Genomic DNA, 20,067 nt, shown 5'->3' with positions numbered 1-20,067 from the left:
CGATCTGTAAACGTTGACATGCTGCGCGACGCCAGTTTTCAGTATCTTGTGTTCACTGTTTCACTCGTCATGTTAGCTCTCCTAAATATGCCAACTTATTTCCGTTTGGTGTCCAGGTCTGCGAACGGTACTCCCGAGCGTCAGACATTCGGACTTCTTCTAGTTATGTGGACTCAAAAACAGGCAAGGTCGTCGAGGCAATATTGAAGATTGCTCGCCTTAGCCCCGACGCCGTTCCTTGTGTTTTCCCGAACTGTCCCGCGTACCTCTCCGCACCCGCTACAGCCACGTCTCGAAAGGCACCTGATGAAAAGAGGATGCGCCTTGAAGCAGCTTCCTTGCGGGAAGCCATCGCCGCATCACTTCAGACCCACGAGGAGGAAGAGTCAGGAAAAAATATCGACAATTTCCCGACTCTGTTGGAGCGAGTTTCGGAAATCAAGCTTTCCAGCTTCTGGAATGTTATTTCTCGACCCACCTGCGTGGCTTTTTTCAGTCTTGCTTCTGTTGATGCCCCTTCTATTTTTCTGTCGATCACGATCTCACAGGACCTCACTGTGAAAGTTTATTGCCGAGATGTGCAGCTCACTACAAGTGATGGCATACATACCATCCCTGTGAAAATTAATGATATGCGCCTCTTGACCCGCCTGCTAGATGATGTTGAGGCCTTAGATCAAAAGATTTTGCCTAAGGAAGAGGAGAGAATTAAGCGTATACTGACGTTGACACTTTCTCTACTTCAAGATGCCTCAAATTGCGAGCTGTCGAATGTTGAGCAACTGAATGCTGTCCGATTTATCAAAGAGCAAGTTGCTCTTCTCCTTGTGACGCACTGCAACTCATTGCGGTATTCTCCAGAGTTGCTAGTGTTTTCGAGCATTTTATATACAGTTTCTCCGCATGCCTACAGGTTTCTCCGCAGTTCTAGAAACATTAGGCTACCACATCAGTCAACAATACGTCGTATATGCGATTCCTACAAAGTAAGCCCGACACACGAGCAGCAAGGGGCTTCATTCCTATCCTATGCAAAGAAGCTTGCCACTACGATGAAGGAACATGAGAAAATTGTCGTTCTCATGATGGACGAAATCCACTTGCAGCCTTATTTTGATTATAAGGGAGGCGTAATTGTTGATGCAGCATGTAATAGCTCAAATGCAGCGAAGACAGCTCACGTGTTCATGTTGCAAAGCTTGCTTTCATCTCAGAAAAATGTAGTGCACATACTTCCGGTAGAGCGTATCAGCGCACAGAAGCTTCATACCATTTTGCACAGCATTATTACTGAGCTGGAGAATGTCGGTTTACGTATCATTGCAGTGATAAGTGACAACAACTCCATCAACCGTAAGACAATGTCACATTTAGGGGCGCCCTGCAAATTTCAAAGTGTATATAGACACCCTGAAGACTCTGAACGCCCACTTTTTTTTTCTAATTGACCCTGTACACTTATTGAAGTGTGTGAGAAACAATTGGATCAATCAGCGAAATGCTAGAACGTGCATGTTCTTTCCTAACCCCACAGGACTTAGCGAAAAACCACCTATACTCACAGCTTCATTTAAAACTCTTCGAGAGCTTCACTCAAAAGAACAGAGTCAGCTGATTAAGTCTGCACCAACGCTTACAACAAAAGCTCTTAATCCATCGAACATTGAGCGCCAAAATGTCATGCTTGCACTAAAAATTTTCAATCCTTCTACAGCAGCAGCTCTTCGGACATGTGGGCCCAGACTTCAGTTCGAACATGTGGTTGGAACTGTAGAGTTTTTACAAATAATAACAAAGTGGTGGAGCATTCTGAATGTAAAGACATGCAACAAGGGCATTCGGCTTCGTGACGAGCTGCAGTCACCTATTACATCAGTAACAAGTCCCCAGGACCAGTTTTTGTTGAGTGTAGTGAAGTGGCTAGATCTGTGGCAGTCACTCAAGTTTGACACAGGCACACTTACAAGGGTGACGCACAGTGCCCTCCGTCTCACGACAGACACCTTAGTAAAAGTGACAAAATATTGCTTAGAGGAAATGCACTTTGACTATGTGCTGTTAGGAAAGTTTCAGACCGATTGTTTGGAAGAGAGGTTTGGCAAGTATCGCCAACTCGCTGGTGCGCAATACCACATATCCATAAGACAAGTGTATGAGTCTGAGCGAAAACTTCGTCTGCAAAATATTCTGGAGCTCCCAGAAATGGAAACTGCAACAGCTGCAGTGGCAGTAAACGATGATGTGCTCGACAAGTTTGACATTGAGGTTGCAGACGATGACTATCAGAAGAAGGCACCGAATCTCCATGCAACCACCTACGTTGCTGGTTACTGTGCCCATGCTGCGTTCAAAAGCTTTCATGCATGTCTTGCAAAGGAAATTTGATGCTAGAAGACAACATTGAGGTTGAAGGTGGGGAATTAGTGCAGGCCATGACCCGTGGCGGTCTCAAGTTTCCTCAGCCTCCAATAACAAACGCTGTTCTTACAGCAGAAATAGTTCTGGACAAACTGAGGAGCGAACAGTATGCAACACAATTTAATGCACTGCCAAATCAAAAGGAGGCTCTTTGGGCACTCACACATGATTTAATAATTGACAGCATTGATTTCGATGTGTGTGAGAATGGACACACCCCGCGAGTGGTGATGCACCACGTCCTATGTGCAGCAGCTAACACGTTATTAAGTAAATTTTTCGAAAGAAAAGAATGATCAAGTTGTAGCTGAAAAGGCCGCGAAAGAAAAAGAGCGAAAACTGAAGACTCTGAAAAACTAACTGCTCCACGCACTTGCGACTGCTTTCTTTCATTATTCTATGTCAGTGCTTCGTTTTGCTTGCTTGCTTGTGACTTGTTTGCTTGTGACTGTATTCATTGGTTACTGGTGGATGTTAGTTCCGAAACCGGTTTTCGTGTTGTATTTCTGTACGCAGTGTATTTTCTTGTGCCTGCGGAGCATCTTTAAGTTGTGTTGGCTCATTGCGATGTCAGCTTTTGTGACGAAACAGCTTTGATGAAATGAAAACGCGTTGTTCGGGACTAAAGTGTTATGTCTGCTAGAATAATGATATCATTATCTTCCATACTATTTGACAAGATGTTCATGTTTCATCCTAGAACCGGTCACTCGAAGAGACATGTCTCGAAATATCTGAGTCGCCGTTGTGCTGCACAGCAGTGCAGGGCTGCTCAAAGAAGTTACCAACAATGGTCTGAATTTTGTATGTGATCTGTGCACGTGACCGCCATCCGTAGTGGGGCGTCGCCGGGTGCTTTGAAAGTACGAGAGGAAACACACGGCATTTCATAGATAGTTAAGACTCTTCTTCTTGCGTGCAATGATATGCAAACAGTTACAGGTTACTTTCAAGGGACTTTACCTCAAAACAAAAGCTTCTACTTGAAATTAGCGTTTGAAACAACAGCTACATTAAAGCAATTCAATGAGCATGTTCCCTCCGGATACCGCTATGTCGGTATTTGAGGAAGAAATGATTAACTCAGAACACTCTGCGCTATTCAGGTTCTTTAAACAGGAGCTTACAGACCTGAACCGAGATAATACATCCTCACATGGCCTGCTCTGTTTTTTTTTTTTTTTGTAGCCTAGTTGTGTTCAGCGGAACGGTAAAAAAGAAGGACCTAGGCAGCATAGGCATATACCTTGTAGATATCATTGTGCCTGCTTTATAATCTTAACGTTGGTGAAAGATTTTTGCCGAGTTGAGAAACTGAAGCAAACACGCATTTAATGAAGCGTAAGTCTGGCCTAAACAACGACTTACAGAAATAAAATACCAAGCTGTTGTTTTGCCCGCCTCGTGACACGAAGTCAATTTTGCCCATCTCCTGACATTAAGCCAAGCTAAAAGCAATGTCGCGACCATGTGTCTTTGTCAGTTGTCTAAAATTTTGCGGCAGCTGGAGGGCATAGCGCATCGCATTTAACAGCGCTTGGTAGACGTGAGTTTTCCATCAGTGAGACAGGGCTTGCTACACGATAGTGAAAACTCCGCTTTGTCTGATGGAAGTTCTCTACGTTGGGTAAGTCGTTACCTCTTCTGCTATTTTAATATTGTTAGAGTATGTACGCAGCACTTGGGAAGGGAATGTGCGCGAAACAGCGCTTATGCCTAAGTATTCCTTGTGGAAAAGGTACGTTATCGCATAAAGGTTAATAACAAACCTTGAGGTCATCAACAACAGGCCTGAATATTGTCACGTAGTAGTGACGGTAAAGAAACAGTCCTAAAACTGTGTATGACGAAACTGGTTGTTTCTTGGGCGAACCTGTGCCCACAAAGGCAAGCTAAACACTCAAAGCACAACGATAGCGGCGAACACAGTCGGCGATCGTCGAAAATCTGATCAGCGGTGAAACGCGTCGGCTTTTATACCGGAGTCATCGAAGGTTCCAGATTAATCCCTGATGCCCGCGTGTCTTCCAGAAAGTTCTAGACAATTCGCGTCGGTCATACAATCAGATAACATAAGCGTTGGTGAAAACAGGCAACGGAAAGAAGCATCAATAACGTTCTAGAAACTTCCGATACAGGCGCGTCCTGCGCCGAGCGATAACGTTTAACATTTGTTAGCCGGTGGAAAGCGGCCACCGGTGAAAGGTAAACATGTATACGCGTCAATATATCTTTTTTTTTGCGTGACACGCTCGCATTTACTAGAATCTAGGTAGTAGTAGTAAACGGCCTTCCCCGAATAAAGGGCAAATACTCAACGTCGTCATTTCTTAGACAAACTTATTCTAAGGAGCACAATATTCTCAAAAGCGCAATTGAGTTCAATTTCGACCAACAGATTTCGAGCAATACTTCACGCTGAAAGAGCCACTATGCGGTTGCCCTTTTTCGCAGCTGTCTCGCTAGTGCTGCTTGGCGGAGCGGTACCCTTTCTCATAGGCGCTCCACTGGGGCGCCTGCTACATGCAGCAGGGTACCGGGACAGGATAGCTTTATTTGAGTGCGCAGTAGATTCCTACCGCCTTGCGCCCCAAAAGCTGCGGAGCGAATGCGTCAGTCACGCTTACTGGCACCTTCAAGGGCTTCTTGATCCAGGCGAGGAAGGCCAATGGCATCGAATGATTGGTGCCGGCACCCCTTGTTCGCGCCACCAGTTGCATTGTCTACTGTGCGGGAGAGGACGCGACCGGGCACTAACAGGGACGGCGAGTTTAAGAACCACGTGATGCCTATGAGCATGCCACAGGCCAACTGGGAAGTCAGGCCGTTTCTGGGCCTCGGTAGTGCAAGATTACCAGAATTACGTTGAACGCGTCCCTTCAGGTACCCACCTCAATTGGAAGAATTGTCTCTTTCGGCGGACACAAAAGGGGACACGTTAACCACTCCGGCTACCGGCGGAGTGTACGCCGGCTGCGGCCAGACCATGCGCTTTTTCGGCAACCTCAAAGGCTGTCTGTGCCGCAATTCGTGCTCCCTGTAGCTCAAATACGTAAGTCGCGGTGGCGTCGTAGTTTTGAGCTCAGCGCGCGGGCCCACCACGGCAACATGTAGATCGCCACCGGCATCTCCGAGACACAGCATGGATATTGTGTTCACCTTACCCTGGCCACATCGCTGCTGCTCTCCGTGTGCCGCCAATGGTGACTTGCTTCCGTCTAAGTTGTCCCGAGCAAATCATTAGTGCGCACACGCGTTGCTTTGCAATCAGCACCGTAGCAAATAGCCGGCGTTCCATCAACGTACTGAGCGCGTAACAACGGAGTAGCCCTAAATAGCGCTCCAAGCTTCGGCTGTCGTATTTCAAGCCACCATCCGTCGAATCCACATGAGCAATGTGGCAGTCTAAACACTCTCAACCTGCCTCGGCCTCCAGTGCGCTTCGCGACACGCAATCAATGGCGTAACCTTATACGCCATTTTTCCTGTTTGTGCAGGTGAAGAATGACCGTTCACTAGACGCGGCGCGATCTCGTCACTTGCGCACGTGCCTGTCAGTTTCTTGTATGTTGTCCTTTGTCTAACAGTATAGCGCAGTAAACAGAAAGATGTTACTACGCCCTGCTGGAGCAACCAATCCCCCGTTGCTGTCTCACTATTCGGTATGAATGCACTCAGTTGCTAGCTGCAGTTGCTAACATTATTAGGTGAGGTTGAAGAAAATTAGGCACCTAACACACGCGCAACTCCTATAGAAACTCCCAATGAAGTGATGTCAGTTCGTGAAGAGATCAAATCCAGCCAAATAGCTCTTCTGGCGAAATAAAATTCCTTCGTTCTAAGCTTTCGGAAAACGCTGAATGTTGTTTTTTTCATTAATGAAATGCTCACAAAAATTGCAGACCTTTGCTCATCCATTATTGCAATAAAAGAGCAAGAAGTCAATGTTCAGGACCTCTCGGAGGACCGCGCGGATTAGTTGTTGCCTAGCAACAAGACTCAATGAAAATGAAGAGAGAGCTCACCGGCTGTGAGCCTCGTATCCAGTGGTCGTGATGACACGGCTAGGGAGACATGGGAACAGTAACAAAAAAAAAGAAAAAGAAAGAAAACGTTACCTTTATACTAAACAATTAGTGTTTTGCCAAGACTTGACTTCTTGCGTTACCTCATTGCCACTACCGAGAGCAAATTAAATAATTGCACTGACAGAAACATGGTTGCATTCTTCCGTTGAGGACTGAAGTAATTTCCTGTGTACCAAGCTTCGATATTTCCCAGCACTACCGCGTTAACAGGAGGGGCGGGGCGTTCAAATTGCAGCACACCACAGCTTACGCTGCTATCAAATTGTCAGCAATGGTAATCTAGAAGTTATATTCATCTGTTCACAAGCATTCGAGCCACTCCTTATCGCCACGCGTTATCGGCCTCAGGATGTTGGCTGACCTTTCGTCAAGCATTGCTACGATGCACTCCATGATGGGCTCGTATGACACCCCAGCACAGCGTTACTGTCGCTCGGTGATTTAAGCCGTTCGTCAATAACATGGAACCATCTTGCCCTCACGGCGTGTGAACATACAATTGCAAGTGATTTCATTAACATATTTCTCATGTTTACCCTTTCTCAACTTGTCACGAAGCCTACAAGAGAAAGCATGCATTCACCCAAGATACTAGACCTCGCGCTTAGAATACATCCTGACTGCGTTCCTCAGTTTCCGCACCTACCTGGCCTGAGTGATCACGCAATACTTCACGGTAATACCTTTGTGGCCTAGCGCACTTGAGTGAATTAAAAAAAACTTTGACGCGTTGCGATATGGGTGACTACGACGGCATTAAGAAGGAGTAAGGTGAGCTCGGTACATATTTTTTGAATAATTTTTCACAGCACTCAGTCAAGACCAACTGGCGGTATATACTTAAAGAAAAAAATAGAAGGACTGCCAGAGTTATACGGTCCCACCATCACTGTAACAAAACAGCCATCGTCTCCGTGCTTTAACAGAGCCTTAAAGGGATTCAAAAATAAAATGAAGAGCCTATTTCGCTCGACAAAGCAATCTGACACACCTTCTGCATGGAATATGCAGCGCATCATTGAAAAGAAATGCCAATCTCTTGCGGCCAATAATTAACACTCCTTCATTTCATGCGCACTACCGCCTTTTCTACAAAATAATAAAAAAACAGTTATGGCAAGTTATCAGTTCTGAACATTGTCTTTTGTCATCACTCTGTAATGATCTTGAACTTCCCGGTGCCCAACGAGGACCTTGCTGATACACTAAGCTCTATTTTCTGTTAGCTGTTTTTAAAGAACCAGCACAGCGTTCTCTCCACATATCTACACTCTGAACACCATGAAGTGGCTGGTGTCGCAATTGAAGCTAGCGGCATAATAAATATAAATAAGTGTTTGAAGCTAAAATGATCAGCTGTAATTGACTCCATCAATGTAAAGATACTAAAAACACCACACACATTCCGGGTGCTCTTCTATTAGGCGTTTTCCACCAGTCCCTCGCCACGGGCATATGGTCTAGCCACTGTTACGTCAGTTCCGGTGGTGAGCTTGGCCATAAAGGTCATTGCCGACACGGTGGCAATGACGTGGAGGGCAAGGTAGACGTCGGAGGGTGCCAGTGTAGCGTCGGGGCGGCACGTTGCGTTGTTGGCATGGGGTGCAACCGAGGGTTTGTTTGCGCTCACAGTTGTACATGCCACATCAGTAGAAGTGCTGGCGTAGCTTCGCATAGATATTTCTTCAACACAGCTGCGTGAACACTCTGTGGATCGGCATGAAAATCAGCGCAGATGTCACGGCGCATGTAAAGGATTATTGCGAAAGACCACTTGCGGCCACAGGCATATGTGTAAATGCGGCGGTAGCGCAGGTTCTATAAAACGACGAATTTAGAGGCTTGACGGCGGTGCGCGCGTTAGCGTGGTACGGCAGTGGAAGCTGACAGAAGGTCAAGTAGAGCGAATATCCATGGATGCATCCGCATCGCTAAACGCATAGAGTCTACGTTCAGCGTTTATACAGTGGCGTACTGCGCCGAGAGAGACGCAGAACCAGGCGCCAGAACAGAGTGAGAAGAGAATGTGTGTTAGGATTGTTGCATGAGATCTGTACTCGACTTACATGCCATACGTCTGCAGCTGAAGTGCTGACTGACCGAGACTTCCCGACAGATTTGTCAACGACAACAACGAGTAAAGACTGTGGTGGTCAGTGAAGGCATAAAATGGCGTAAACGGGCGACCACAAAGGTAAGATTGGAACTTCACAAGTGCCCTGACGATGGACAAGAACTGTTTCCTAGTTTTGCAATAGCTTTTCTGTTCCTTTGGGAGGGTTTCACTTTCGAAGGTGACAACATACACGTTATAGCCGGGTTTGCATTGCGAAGGATCGCACCAAGGCCGACGCCACTGCTATTCATGAATATTTGTAGGAGCACTGGGGATGGTGTTGCCGTAGCCTCCGAGATGTGGGCAGCTGGCGTAGCGTCTCGAATCCGCCAATGCAATCAGGACACTAGGTGGAGGTCTAGGTGTCCGTGGTTAAAAGCTGCGCCCAAGGTGCGATAATTGTAGCAAACTTGTGGGCGAAGAGCAAAAAAACGGATAACTGGTCGTGAAACTCCAAACGACTTTCAACGATATAATTTTGGGAAATTCAATGACAGGTACAAGTATCGCAGAATGGACACAACTTTGTCGCTGGACACAACTTTGGAAATAGCAGGCATGCTTGGACCTAAATCGTGATACACTATATTACAAAACAGGAGGCAAGGAATGTTACAGCTGGTGAAACACTGGGTCAGTTATATAGATCGAACGATGACTAACGATGAAGATGGGTGGCGGTCCGGAGGATGTGTGTTTTGTATAATTTCATATAATTTTCAACATCCTGCTGGCCACCAAAATGACACCATGAATAGTGCTAGTGTAGGCGTCAAGGCTGTCTACATGGTACGCCGTGGTTTCGAAATACGGAGTAGCTTAAATCGCCGGAAGTTCAAGATGCTCAAATATCCAGCGACATTTTCATCGCCCTTGCCATAAAAGTTAGTATTGAGTTTTCGCAGACACTTCAGTAATAACGCGCTCTTTTACACTGTTCTTCATTAAATTTGTGGTGATCTATATACTAGGAGTAGCAGAATGATTGGTTTTAATTTATTGGTATCAGCTGCTTTTCGCTGTTTCTCCTAGGTGTCGACCACCAGTGCCAGTATGGCCTTTCGTCTCGATCAGCATCTGTCTTTTTTGGCCGCAAACGCATTGGCAGCAAAGCCTGTTTCGACCAAAAATACATTTTTTTTGCGGTGTAGGCAGCTTCTAGCATTTCGTCTCTGTCCTGTACTCACACTACTCCCTTTTCTTGTTAATTCTCCGTATCCCCTATGAAGTAATTTTTTTATCGAAAGGAGTGTCATTTTTTATACGCTATTTTTGCTGCTGCAAGCATGATTTGTTCCCTGCAAACTCGCACATTGTTGTTTAGGGTATAAGCAGCGCAGAAGTTACTTGAGCAACTACGACTTGGTCACCGTAGACGTTGATATCTGTTTCAATTACGCAGTCAAACTAGTTTTACTTTGCTGTGTTATCTAGAGGGCAAGTCTGCTTCCGCTACAGCCAGATCACTTACTTTTCCGGGGCTCCTGAAAGAACTACGCTTGTGGACGCCTCCTAAGGATAGGTTTCCAGTTTCCTTGTATGCAAAGAATCTGCCACGCTGTTTTTGTTGATCTGCTTAATCGGTGGTGCTTGTTTAGTTGGCATGTATTATTCCATAACTGTTTGTCTTTTTATTTCCAGTGATGCTGTCCTTCCTTCAATTCTCAAGATAAGTTCAACTTTGGCGTTGATAGCAACTTCTTCGCAGTTCAAGGTACTGCACATTTCCTCGTGTAAAAACTCCAACTCGATCACGTTTTCTATTTCACTGTGTAGTTATATTAAAATGCCCATTTTTTAGAGCAATCCCCTCTGTCAGTCAACCAGCTTACCTAGAGGTGTAGTCTTCTGTAAGATGTCGTCGATGGCGGATATGACTTTCTTCCCTTACTTACGAACTAAGCTCTTTCTCCCTACTATCGCCCAATCACTCATCACTCAATCTGGTGTAATTTAATTGTTTAAATGTGACCGATCCACACATACTATATGAAAAATAAGGTTTGTGCTCGTTTGCAGTTCTCTTGTCTAAATCAGGCACCGAGTACAGTAGACACATCTCTCAAAATCAGCGCAAATGCATCCCCTTATGGAAATTTCCGGTTCTTCTTGATCTGAGTTCTTTGGCGCCCAGTCAACTGGTAAGATCAATTTGTTGGACGTAGAAGGAAAGTCCTCTCTGTTTTTTTAATTCTCAACCTATTCTTCTTCCGTATTGTAGTAACGTATTAAGAAACTCGGAACTTCTTGTAACGGAAAGATCAGTAGTGGTGATGGCATGTGCCGGCTTGGATGATGTTGCCTCGTCTATTTCAATACAATTTTCCAGAGAAAACACCGAGCGACAATTTCAGAAGAGCAAGCACATGCTCCTGAACGTAAGCCTTGGTGCTTCATGAATCACAATTTTTTTTTTCGTTGCAGAGCTTCAATGCGAGAGAAAAGATGTTTCTTTGTACTGCTAGCCGGCATATTCCTTCTGAGCTACAGCGTCTTTTATACATGGAGAGCTTTCCAGCTACTTAAGTATGGCGAGAACTCGCTACATCATCACTTTATTGCGGAACCACCGTTTGGTGAGTATATTGGCGATAATTGTACTCGAAAACTGATGTACCAACTAAAAACTGATTCGAATTCTTTCGCCACATGGCTTGGCGGCGCTTTGCTAACTCGCGTCGGTCTTCTAGTCTTAGAAACAAGAATTGGCTGAGGTTTAACGCTTGTAAACTTACTTATCACGAGTGAACGGTCTCTATGGCTTGGTTTTGCAAAGATTGGGCACACAGTGTTGCATTAATGCGCGCTTCCGCGCCTGGTAAGCTTCTGTATAACGGGGTAATGTGGCCTCCGGTGTTTCCGCAGCGAACTTTGCCCTTGCTTGAGATTTCGCAGCCTGTTGTCTAGCTGTATCTACTGGATGATTGGATTAAGCCTGTCGCTTACGCTGAAGCACGCGCACAGAAGCACGCGCCATCAATGGCGAGACTGAGCGACCAAGCGCCGGCGAAGCAGCCGTTAACCCCTCGCCTAGTCACGTGGTACCACAGCCGCGAGGCTCCGAGCGAGCGCAGCTGCGATACCTCTCCGCAGCGGATCACGTGACATGACGCCACACCTACCACACTTGCGCTCCAGCAGCTCGCGCTCCGGTGGCTCAAGGTCATTGCGACGCGATGAATAACCTTACGAGGCTATGACTCGGTGACAATCACCTATGCTAACTGTAAGCACATTCTCTAGACTAAAATGGAATAGTTAAGAATGTAAACTTCATACATATGTGGTAACTGCGTTCGCATCTTCATTTTGACTTACATGAGAATGTAAGGCTTGATTTGTCCTTTTAACAGATCTGCCACAAAGAAGTTTCCTCACGGGAGGTATAGGCACACCAGAAGCTCCCGCTGTGACCAACGAACCAACAAGGGGATCAGCAGATACAAGTGACTCTTCTTTAGAAAGACTTCTCCCCGCTGCGTTTAGAGCTGCGCTTGAAATGTACCCTGTCGTCCCAGCAGCGGATGTCAAAATAGTCGTGATCATCGCCTATTACCGGTCTGGGTCATCCTTTGTTGGCGAATTGCTGTCTTCTGCGCCACGTACATTCTTCCACTTTGAGCCTCTTATGCCGTTCACTGTCAGCGGCAGCATACGACCAGGAAGACAGCGCCACGCTTTCCATCTGCTCGACGAGCTTGTCAGGTGCCGCTTCGAGCCGCTCTACACCGTGTGGCTGGAGAACAACCCTTACTACAAGTACAACCACTTCTTGGCCGACGTCTGCGAAGGCGGAGAGTCATGCTCTTCACCAGGTCACCTCTCTGCGCTGTGTTCAAGAGCGGAAACGCAAACTTTCAAGTTCACAAGACTTCGCGTCAGTCAGGTGAGATTTTCACGTTTGTCGTAGCAGACATGTGTTTATTTATCTGTCTACTGAATAATACCGGCCTTCATAAGGCCTAGGCAGAAGGAGCAATACAAGTGAAATAAATCAATATAAATTCTTAGCATACCAAAATAAGACAACAATCATGACCTCATCAACAGCAGCCTATTCATGTCAACTGCAGGGCTAAGACGTTTCCTAGCGATCCCCACTTTCCCTTGTCTTGTGACAGCTGATACCAAGTTATGCCAGAAAATTTACTAATTTTATGACTAACCTAGTTCTGTAACTCTAACAGACCACCACAACGCTAATAGACTACTAGATGTACCTTTGATGGATCTACCCTACGCATTACTTGTCCTTCCCAGCTTCGTTTTTTCCCCTAATATCAACTATGAATGGTTGATTGATTAAAACTGTTTCAGCAGACCAAAGCAGTCTCTGAACGAGCAGTCGCAGCTTTGGCATGATAGGGTCGTGGTACTGGATCTACCCTACGCATTACTTGTCCTTCCCAGCTTCGTTTTTTTCCCCTAATATCAACTATGAAAGGTTGATTGATTAAAACTGTTTCAGCAGACCAAAGCACTCTCTGAACGAGCAGTCGCAGCTTTGGAATAACAGGGTCGTGGTACTGCTTTTGGCGGCTGATGTGAACCATCTCGCAGCCACGGCGGCGTTTGTCCAATGATGGCGTCACTGGTTCGACAGCATAATTCACAGGCGATGTAAACTCAACGATTTGGTAGTGACCCTGATATTTAGAGGAAGCTTTGGCATGTGTCCCGGAGAGTGGAATGGCAGCCCAAGCCAGACAGGAGAACCAACGGCGAAGTTCTGCGCAGGCTGAACATGGTCGCGGCTATTTTTTTTATTTTTTTTGATGCCTTATGTATGGGCCGTGAATGAGTGAGCCAGCTGACCGAAGTCTTCAGCCTACCGAGCAACTTCTGAAAGAGGTAAGTTTAGAGGGGTCCCGCTAATACGTAACTGTGGTGTCCTAGAGTAGTGGACATTTCACGTGCACAGAAAAGCAGAAAATGGTGAGATACCCGTGGTAGGCTGAGTGGCGGTGTCATGCGCATACGTGACAAAAGGGAGGCTGTCGTCTTAATTGTAATGGTGAGATGAAATGTAAATTGTAAGCATGTCACCGAGATCGCACTTGAACTGCTCCGTTAGATCGTTAGTCTGTGGGTGATACAGCGTTATAGTGCCGCATGATGCGAGTAGCTCATTAATAGCGTCAGAAAGGAGGACACGGCATCGCTGTATTATCAGTTCTCGATGTGGACCGTGTTGTAAGATGAAAGGCCGTATGATGAATGCGTCGTTTCATCGTACGTCTTACGAAGTCCCGAGGGCCGCATTCAGTCTACAATGAATACCGACTTCGCAAGCAGCGGTCGAAGGTGTGCAGCAATTTCAGCGTATCTTTCGAGTTGCTCTACTGTGAAAATTATGGCCTACTGGGAAAACCATTCACATTGGCATTGCTATGGCGCTTTATTTGAGCTACCCTTTCTGACAGGCAATGGTAACTTCGAAACCCCCAAAATCATTTAAAAACAGCGCTACTGACACAGCTTGGACACAGAAAAGAGAGTGGACACACATGGCGCCGTATGTGTCCACTCTCTTTTCTGTGTCTTGTGTGGGTAACGCTGTTTTTTTAAGTAAAATGGGGCGCTTTAACGTAAAATGATTCCAAACTGTTTTGATTCCAAACTCCTGACGTCAAATTTACGTGACCATCGATGCAAGCATCGAGCGGTGACCCGCAGTGTTGTCTGAACAACCCAATTCAACACTCTCCTCGTTTATAGGAGGTCACCTTTTTTTGCTTTCAAATCCAATAACATTGTCTAATAACATTGGATTGAAAGCGAACAAAGGTTAGCTTTCAATCCAATGTTATTGGATTTGAAAGCGAACCTTTTTTCGCTTTCAAATCCAATAACATTGTCTACACTCAGCGGTTTTTCATATTTAATTGGCTGACAAGAGGTGAGGAGCATGCTCTAGTGGAGAGGGTTTCGATGAGGTCTAGCCAGCACAGTGAAAATAGATAACCGCATGAACTAACATGCAAAAAAGCCCTTCAACGCCTTGGTTATTTGCAGCCCACGCTCCGTTCCGCACCAAAACACACTAGGCTGATAACCTATATAACACTAATACGTCCGATATTGGAGTACGCCTCTATCACATGGAATCCCCATCATAAAAAAGATATCAAGGCTTTAGTGTCAGTACAGAAAAAAGCTGTTAGGTTCATCTGTCGTCGTTATGATAGATATTTTTCACCCTCTTCCAACCTTTCCGACCTGAATCTAATCGCACTCCAGAAACGTCGCCACTTTGATTGTTTAATGTTTTTCCACAGTCATGTAAATTCACCACATTGTTCTTCTCAAGATTACATTTCATATTCAGCCCCCTCGAATACTCGACAATCTCCTGCTCTAAACATTGTTCCGTACAGTTCTCGTTCAGACTTATTTTTGTATAGTTTCTTCCCTCACACGATTCAGTGCTGGAATGCTTTGCCTGGAAATGTACGCGATTGCCCTATAGATGAATTTCTCACTGCTATTTCAAAGTTGTATGTTTTGATCATACGACGTGGGAGCGGCCCGCTACGTGCTGACACGCGTTCCGAGGGACAATAATAAAGTTTTACCATACCATACCATACCATTTCAAAGTTGTATTGCATATGTATAATTCATTGTTCTTTTCCTACTCCTGCTATAGCCAAAGTTTGGCTGCAGTATGTATAAATAAATAAATAAATAAATAAATAAATAAATAAATAAATAAATAAATAAATAAATAAATAAATAAATACATAAAAGAGGGTGGTGCCGGCTTCTCAGATTGGTCCGCTTCGCCTAAGCTCGCGGTGGCTGGTCGAAAATTGCGGTGGCGTGCAACGGAAGGATAAGAATGCCGCTGAAACGGATCCTCGCCAAAGAAGAGTTGGCAGAGCGATGTCGTATGCATGCCGAAAGGGCTCGATAACGTTTTACTGCCCGGCAAAACGATTTATCATGCGCAAATAAATACACGCTCACCGCCAGGTGCGAGTAGCGATGGCCTGAGCGATCGGCGGGCAGCCATCTTCTATTCCTTTCGGAGGGGGGCAGTATGTGGCTATTCAGAGAAATTTTCAGTTTTGTTTGGCATATTAATCAATTTTTTTCGCGTACACGTCACTTCGACGTGGTGAGCTTTCACGGTTTTGTGAGGTCGCGTGACAGACAGGCGAAGTGGGCATAGCCAGAAAACATTGGACCAATAGCAGATGGCTAATGGAGAAAAGGCATCGAATCAGGAATGATTATTTTTCTTTTGTGCGGTTTAATCATACATAATCAGTGTGTACACGCTATAGCAGATGGGGAGCTATCGCATTTTGCGTGACGTCGCGTGGCAGACAGGTGAAGTTGGGAGTGGCCCGAAGATGCTTTGACCAATCGTGGAGGCTAAATTGGAATCAAAACAGTTTGGAATCATTTTGCGTTATAGCGCCCATGGCACACCAACTCGCCCAATCAGCCGTTCTTCTCTCAAATCATATAGTCACGCATTTTTGCATCTAATTTTGCCAGTACTTACTCTCTTAGTGAAATGTACAGGGTCAACCACATCTAAGGTGAACACCTCATTAGTATTCAAGCCGGTAAAACTACAGCGTTTATTCTACTTGACGAGTGAAATGTTTGTTATACGATGTGTAATCATGGTGTCGATAAACACAATAAGGATTTTTCGATTTACGTACTGAACATCAGCTTCTATGATGTCTTGAATAATGAGGTGTTCACCTTAGATGTGGTCGACCCTGTACATACATATTCCCGGTGTGTTGAAAAATTCAAAACACGCTTCATCTCTCTACCGTATGTGAAGAGATTTCTTTTGCATGCAGGCGTGAAGCTTATTCGTCAAACAACGTTTTAACTACGTAGCACAACCAATATCAGCTGGAGGGTCCTGCATATTTGCCTGTTATTGGAGGTCTTATTGTTTTCGTTAACCGTGAAATTTTACGCACTGTTCCACAGAGCCAAACCGGAAGTTTTTTGACAACTGCTTGTTTAAACAATAAATGTGCATATAATCTAAGCTAGCGCTGTTGCAGGAAATTAATGAAAGAAGACCTAGGGAATCCGTCACATCACATTGAGCGCGTTAAGTTACCACTCTCCGAAGTCCAACGCCATGTCACTCGAATGCGCTCGGGCACGACGCCTTTGGAGCATAGCTTAACGGCAATTTTAGGCAAGTGCGCCCGGGAACACCAAGGCGTCATCTTACTAATGTTATGTCGCTTCCGTATACGCTATCGCATTACGCGTGACACCAATGACAGGCTCCTGCAATTCTTGATCGAAGATGTCGAGTTCGAGCATCTCGACGTATGGCGACAGAGGCAGCAACAGCAGTTTAAGATTGCGATGCAAGGTGTTCGCGCTGCTGTAAGAGGTACCAACCACACGAATTGTTTCTGCTTCACTGTTCCTGAGAGCTTGGGGACACATGCAGGGACACTCAATTATACGGTACCGGGACACAACGTAGCCACGGGGAACAACATAGCGGACAATGCAGCTCGAGCTATGACTCACCGAGCGAGTGTCCACCGTCCAGACACCCTCCTCCCGTCCCAGGTGCCCCAGATGCCCCGGGATATCCTAGAACACCAGCGTCGCGAATGACAGCGCTACACCCCCCCCCCCCCCCCCCTTTCTCAGTTAGGTGCAACGGAAACGTATTAGTGGCGTAGCCTGCAGACAAACACATACCCGCACCTACTGTTAATGCATGCCATCCACCCCACCGCATACTTGGGTACTTGCCCGCGGTGCGGAGGCCGACCAACTCTCGCCCACATTACATGGGAATGAGGCCTCAGGCCACCGAAAATGAGTACGCCTCAGATTCCGGCGCAAAAATGCACGGCGGAGCATTGGGAGACCTGGCTCGCCAGCGAGGCAACTCAGGAGCGAGGAAGCTCAGGACGCATTCCTAGACCAAGCACGGCGGGCTGCTAAAGCCAGTGGAGCCCAGGACTAGGGACCCAACCCACTTGCTTCTACAACCCTTTCCTTATACAATAAGCATTTTTCAATTCAATTCAGTTTGTGCTCCGCGATGTGCCGACTGCAGTAATTCATTGCAGATCACAGGAGGACGATGATCGTCATAATATGAGGCATTCATAATTATGCAATGAACGAAATATGCGGCCAGCCAAGAAAGACGCCGAATAACAACTATTTGATTACGTAACAGTGCGTCATACAACGAGAGATTGTGCAGGCATTTGTGGGAAACAGGGGTCCGAATACAAAACGAAAAAGTTCGTGCAGCGCGCCAACTGCGCCTTGAAAGGGTGAAAGTGCAAGAAGGGTAGAAACACGTCACCATGCACGCGCGAGCTCCTGCACCCCAGCTCCCAGGCTGCAGAGCGCGTGGCGCGTGCTCCCTCGTTGCGCACCGGAAATCGCTTAGAGCCGTTGAGTTTTCCTAGAACGCGCTCTACGGACTAGATTGCGCTCGAGCTCTAACTTGACGTGCCCATTGTGAAAGCTATTTCTTCACGGAGAGCTTACGTCACCTTATTTGTCGCAGGTGCACGCTTCAACCTAACTGGCACCGGATGGTCCTATCACAGTGCACACTGATTCCCAAACCGCGTGCAGGACTTTGGCACATGGGATGGTGACACCCTACGCACACAGCATCCTTACATCATTCCACCCCACAGCGTTACACAGGGTGCGTATCATCTGGCCACCTGGACATGCCTCTCTCCATGGTAATGAACGCGCTAATGCAGTAGCCCGAGAGCTCGCTAACCGGGCGCCATTGGAAGAGCTGTCCAATCTCGATGACGCACCGACAGAACCGCGTAACTACACTGAAACTCTGCAAGATTACAGAGATATCAGGAGACACTTCACGCCACCACACAAGTCTCTTAACCGAGAAGATTCCGTCGCGTGACGACAGCTACAGACCAATTCATTCCCGTGTCTCTTTTACCTTCACCTCTTCCACCCCACACAACATTCCTCATACTGTCCCTACTGTGGAGCAAAGCGCACAGTATTTCATTGCACCTGGCCGTGCTCACACCCTCCGGGATACTCCCCTATTCCTTCACCTTCACCTTCCTCCTGGAAGACTGAACTGACCAGATCAGACCCGCAAGAGCAGCGACGGCTGATCCAGCGGGCACCTGGGGTGGCGCGAGCCAATGGGGCCTGAACAAAAGGCTCCACCCTATGAGGAAGTCGCGTCACCTCATTAACTATAAATGTTTTCTCGCTCTCTCTCTCTCTCGCAGGTAGAATCCTGGATTCAGCGAAACCCGGACATTGCGCAGTCAGTTCGCGTGGTCCATCTGGTGAGAGACCCGCGGGCCATCTACTCTTCTAGAAGAGGTCTGCGCTGGTGCACTGACTACAAGCCCTGCGACAGCGCGGCTGCCTTATGCAGCCAGATGCGATCAGACTTAGATGCATTCGAGGAGCTCACCCGCCGACTGCAGATAAACAGAACGTACCAGATACGTTTCGAAGATCTCGCCGCGGACCCCCTGAATGAGACGATGCGCTTGTTTGGCCGACTGGGTCTAAACTTTTGCGCCATCGATTTCGAAATACATTGAAACCCACACGTCGGCAGATGCAGTGGAAATGAAAAACGCTCATTCGACGAAGAGAAACACGAAGGCGGTTGCACACATGTGGAAGCAGAAGCTGTCGATGCAAAAGATACGTGAGATTGAAACGACGTGCAGTGATGTTCTTCAAAGGCTTGGTTACAACGTCCTGCCGACAAGCGTGAAAGTAGCAAAAAAGTAACGAAAGAATGCTGATTTCGCAACCTAAAACTTTTTGCACGTTCGGCACGCTATGCACCCACAATGTAGAAGCCTAAATTGCGACGAGATTCCCTAGCCTGTGTTGATGGCGTCATTGAAAGAGTGATCTAAGTGCTATGTGAAAAATGTCTATTCGCAGTGTATTAAAAATCTACGAAGCCACGCTTTAATCTGTAATGTGTTCGTTGGATACTGCAGGGACTGCCGCAGCATTACAGATTAAGTATGTGCAATATGAGCGGTTATGCTACGACGACGCACTACTGTAAGCATTGGAGCAGCGCAATTATACCAGGTGTATCTTTTGATCCGAACCACACAAAAAAAATTGCTCACATCTAGACTCTTGCTTTTGCTGACAGGCTACGCGGTTGAGTGGGCTTTTGCAGCTAAAGATCTGCACAATAATTTTAATAATTAACTAAAAGAAAGTATGCTAAGTAACTTTTAATTTACTAAATTAAGGCACATGTAAATAAATATTGCAGCCTACGGATTTAAAGTTATGTCTACTGAGCAGAAATCTTTAGGTTAGCATTGCTCTCGAGATATGGGGCCTTAAAATGTGTTGCTATAACACTGGCGTTCCATTTACCAGTTTCCCAAAGAAAGGCTCTAACAGTTCGGGACGATCTTAACAAATACTACAAGACAT

At 46.2% G+C, this 20,067-nt stretch overlaps 1 protein-coding gene and 1 pseudogene across 4 annotated transcripts; both read left to right on the top strand.

Moving 5' to 3' along the window:
• Nucleotides 1–853: 853 nt before the first annotated feature.
• Nucleotides 854–2,778, top strand: LOC119440189 (uncharacterized; annotated as a pseudogene).
• A 1,161-nt stretch (nt 2,779–3,939) lies between these two features.
• On the top strand, nt 3,940–19,693 carry LOC119441581 (carbohydrate sulfotransferase 4). 4 transcript variants are annotated; one of them, XM_049661425.1, is made up of 6 exons: nt 3,940–4,045; nt 8,590–8,700; nt 10,264–10,336; nt 11,047–11,198; nt 11,976–12,508; nt 18,873–19,693. In XM_049661425.1, the coding sequence occupies exons 4-6, from the start codon at nt 11,054–11,056 to the stop codon at nt 19,194–19,196; spliced, it is 1,002 nt and encodes a 333-aa protein (XP_049517382.1). In that variant the 5' UTR covers nt 3,940–4,045; nt 8,590–8,700; nt 10,264–10,336; nt 11,047–11,053; the 3' UTR covers nt 19,197–19,693. The 4 variants fall into 4 exon arrangements, with proteins under 4 accessions (XP_049517382.1, XP_049517383.1, XP_037562118.1 ...); XM_049661426.1 differs by lacking the exon at nt 8,590–8,700; XM_037706190.2 differs by lacking the exon at nt 10,264–10,336.
• Nucleotides 19,694–20,067: the final 374 nt, after the last annotated feature.

Source organism: Dermacentor silvarum, chromosome 2 (genome assembly GCF_013339745.2).
Source record: "Dermacentor silvarum isolate Dsil-2018 chromosome 2, BIME_Dsil_1.4, whole genome shotgun sequence".
Classification (NCBI taxonomy): Eukaryota; Metazoa; Arthropoda; class Arachnida; order Ixodida; family Ixodidae; genus Dermacentor; species Dermacentor silvarum.
Note: the sequence above shows the minus strand (reverse complement) of the source record. Positions and strands in the feature narration are given on the sequence as shown.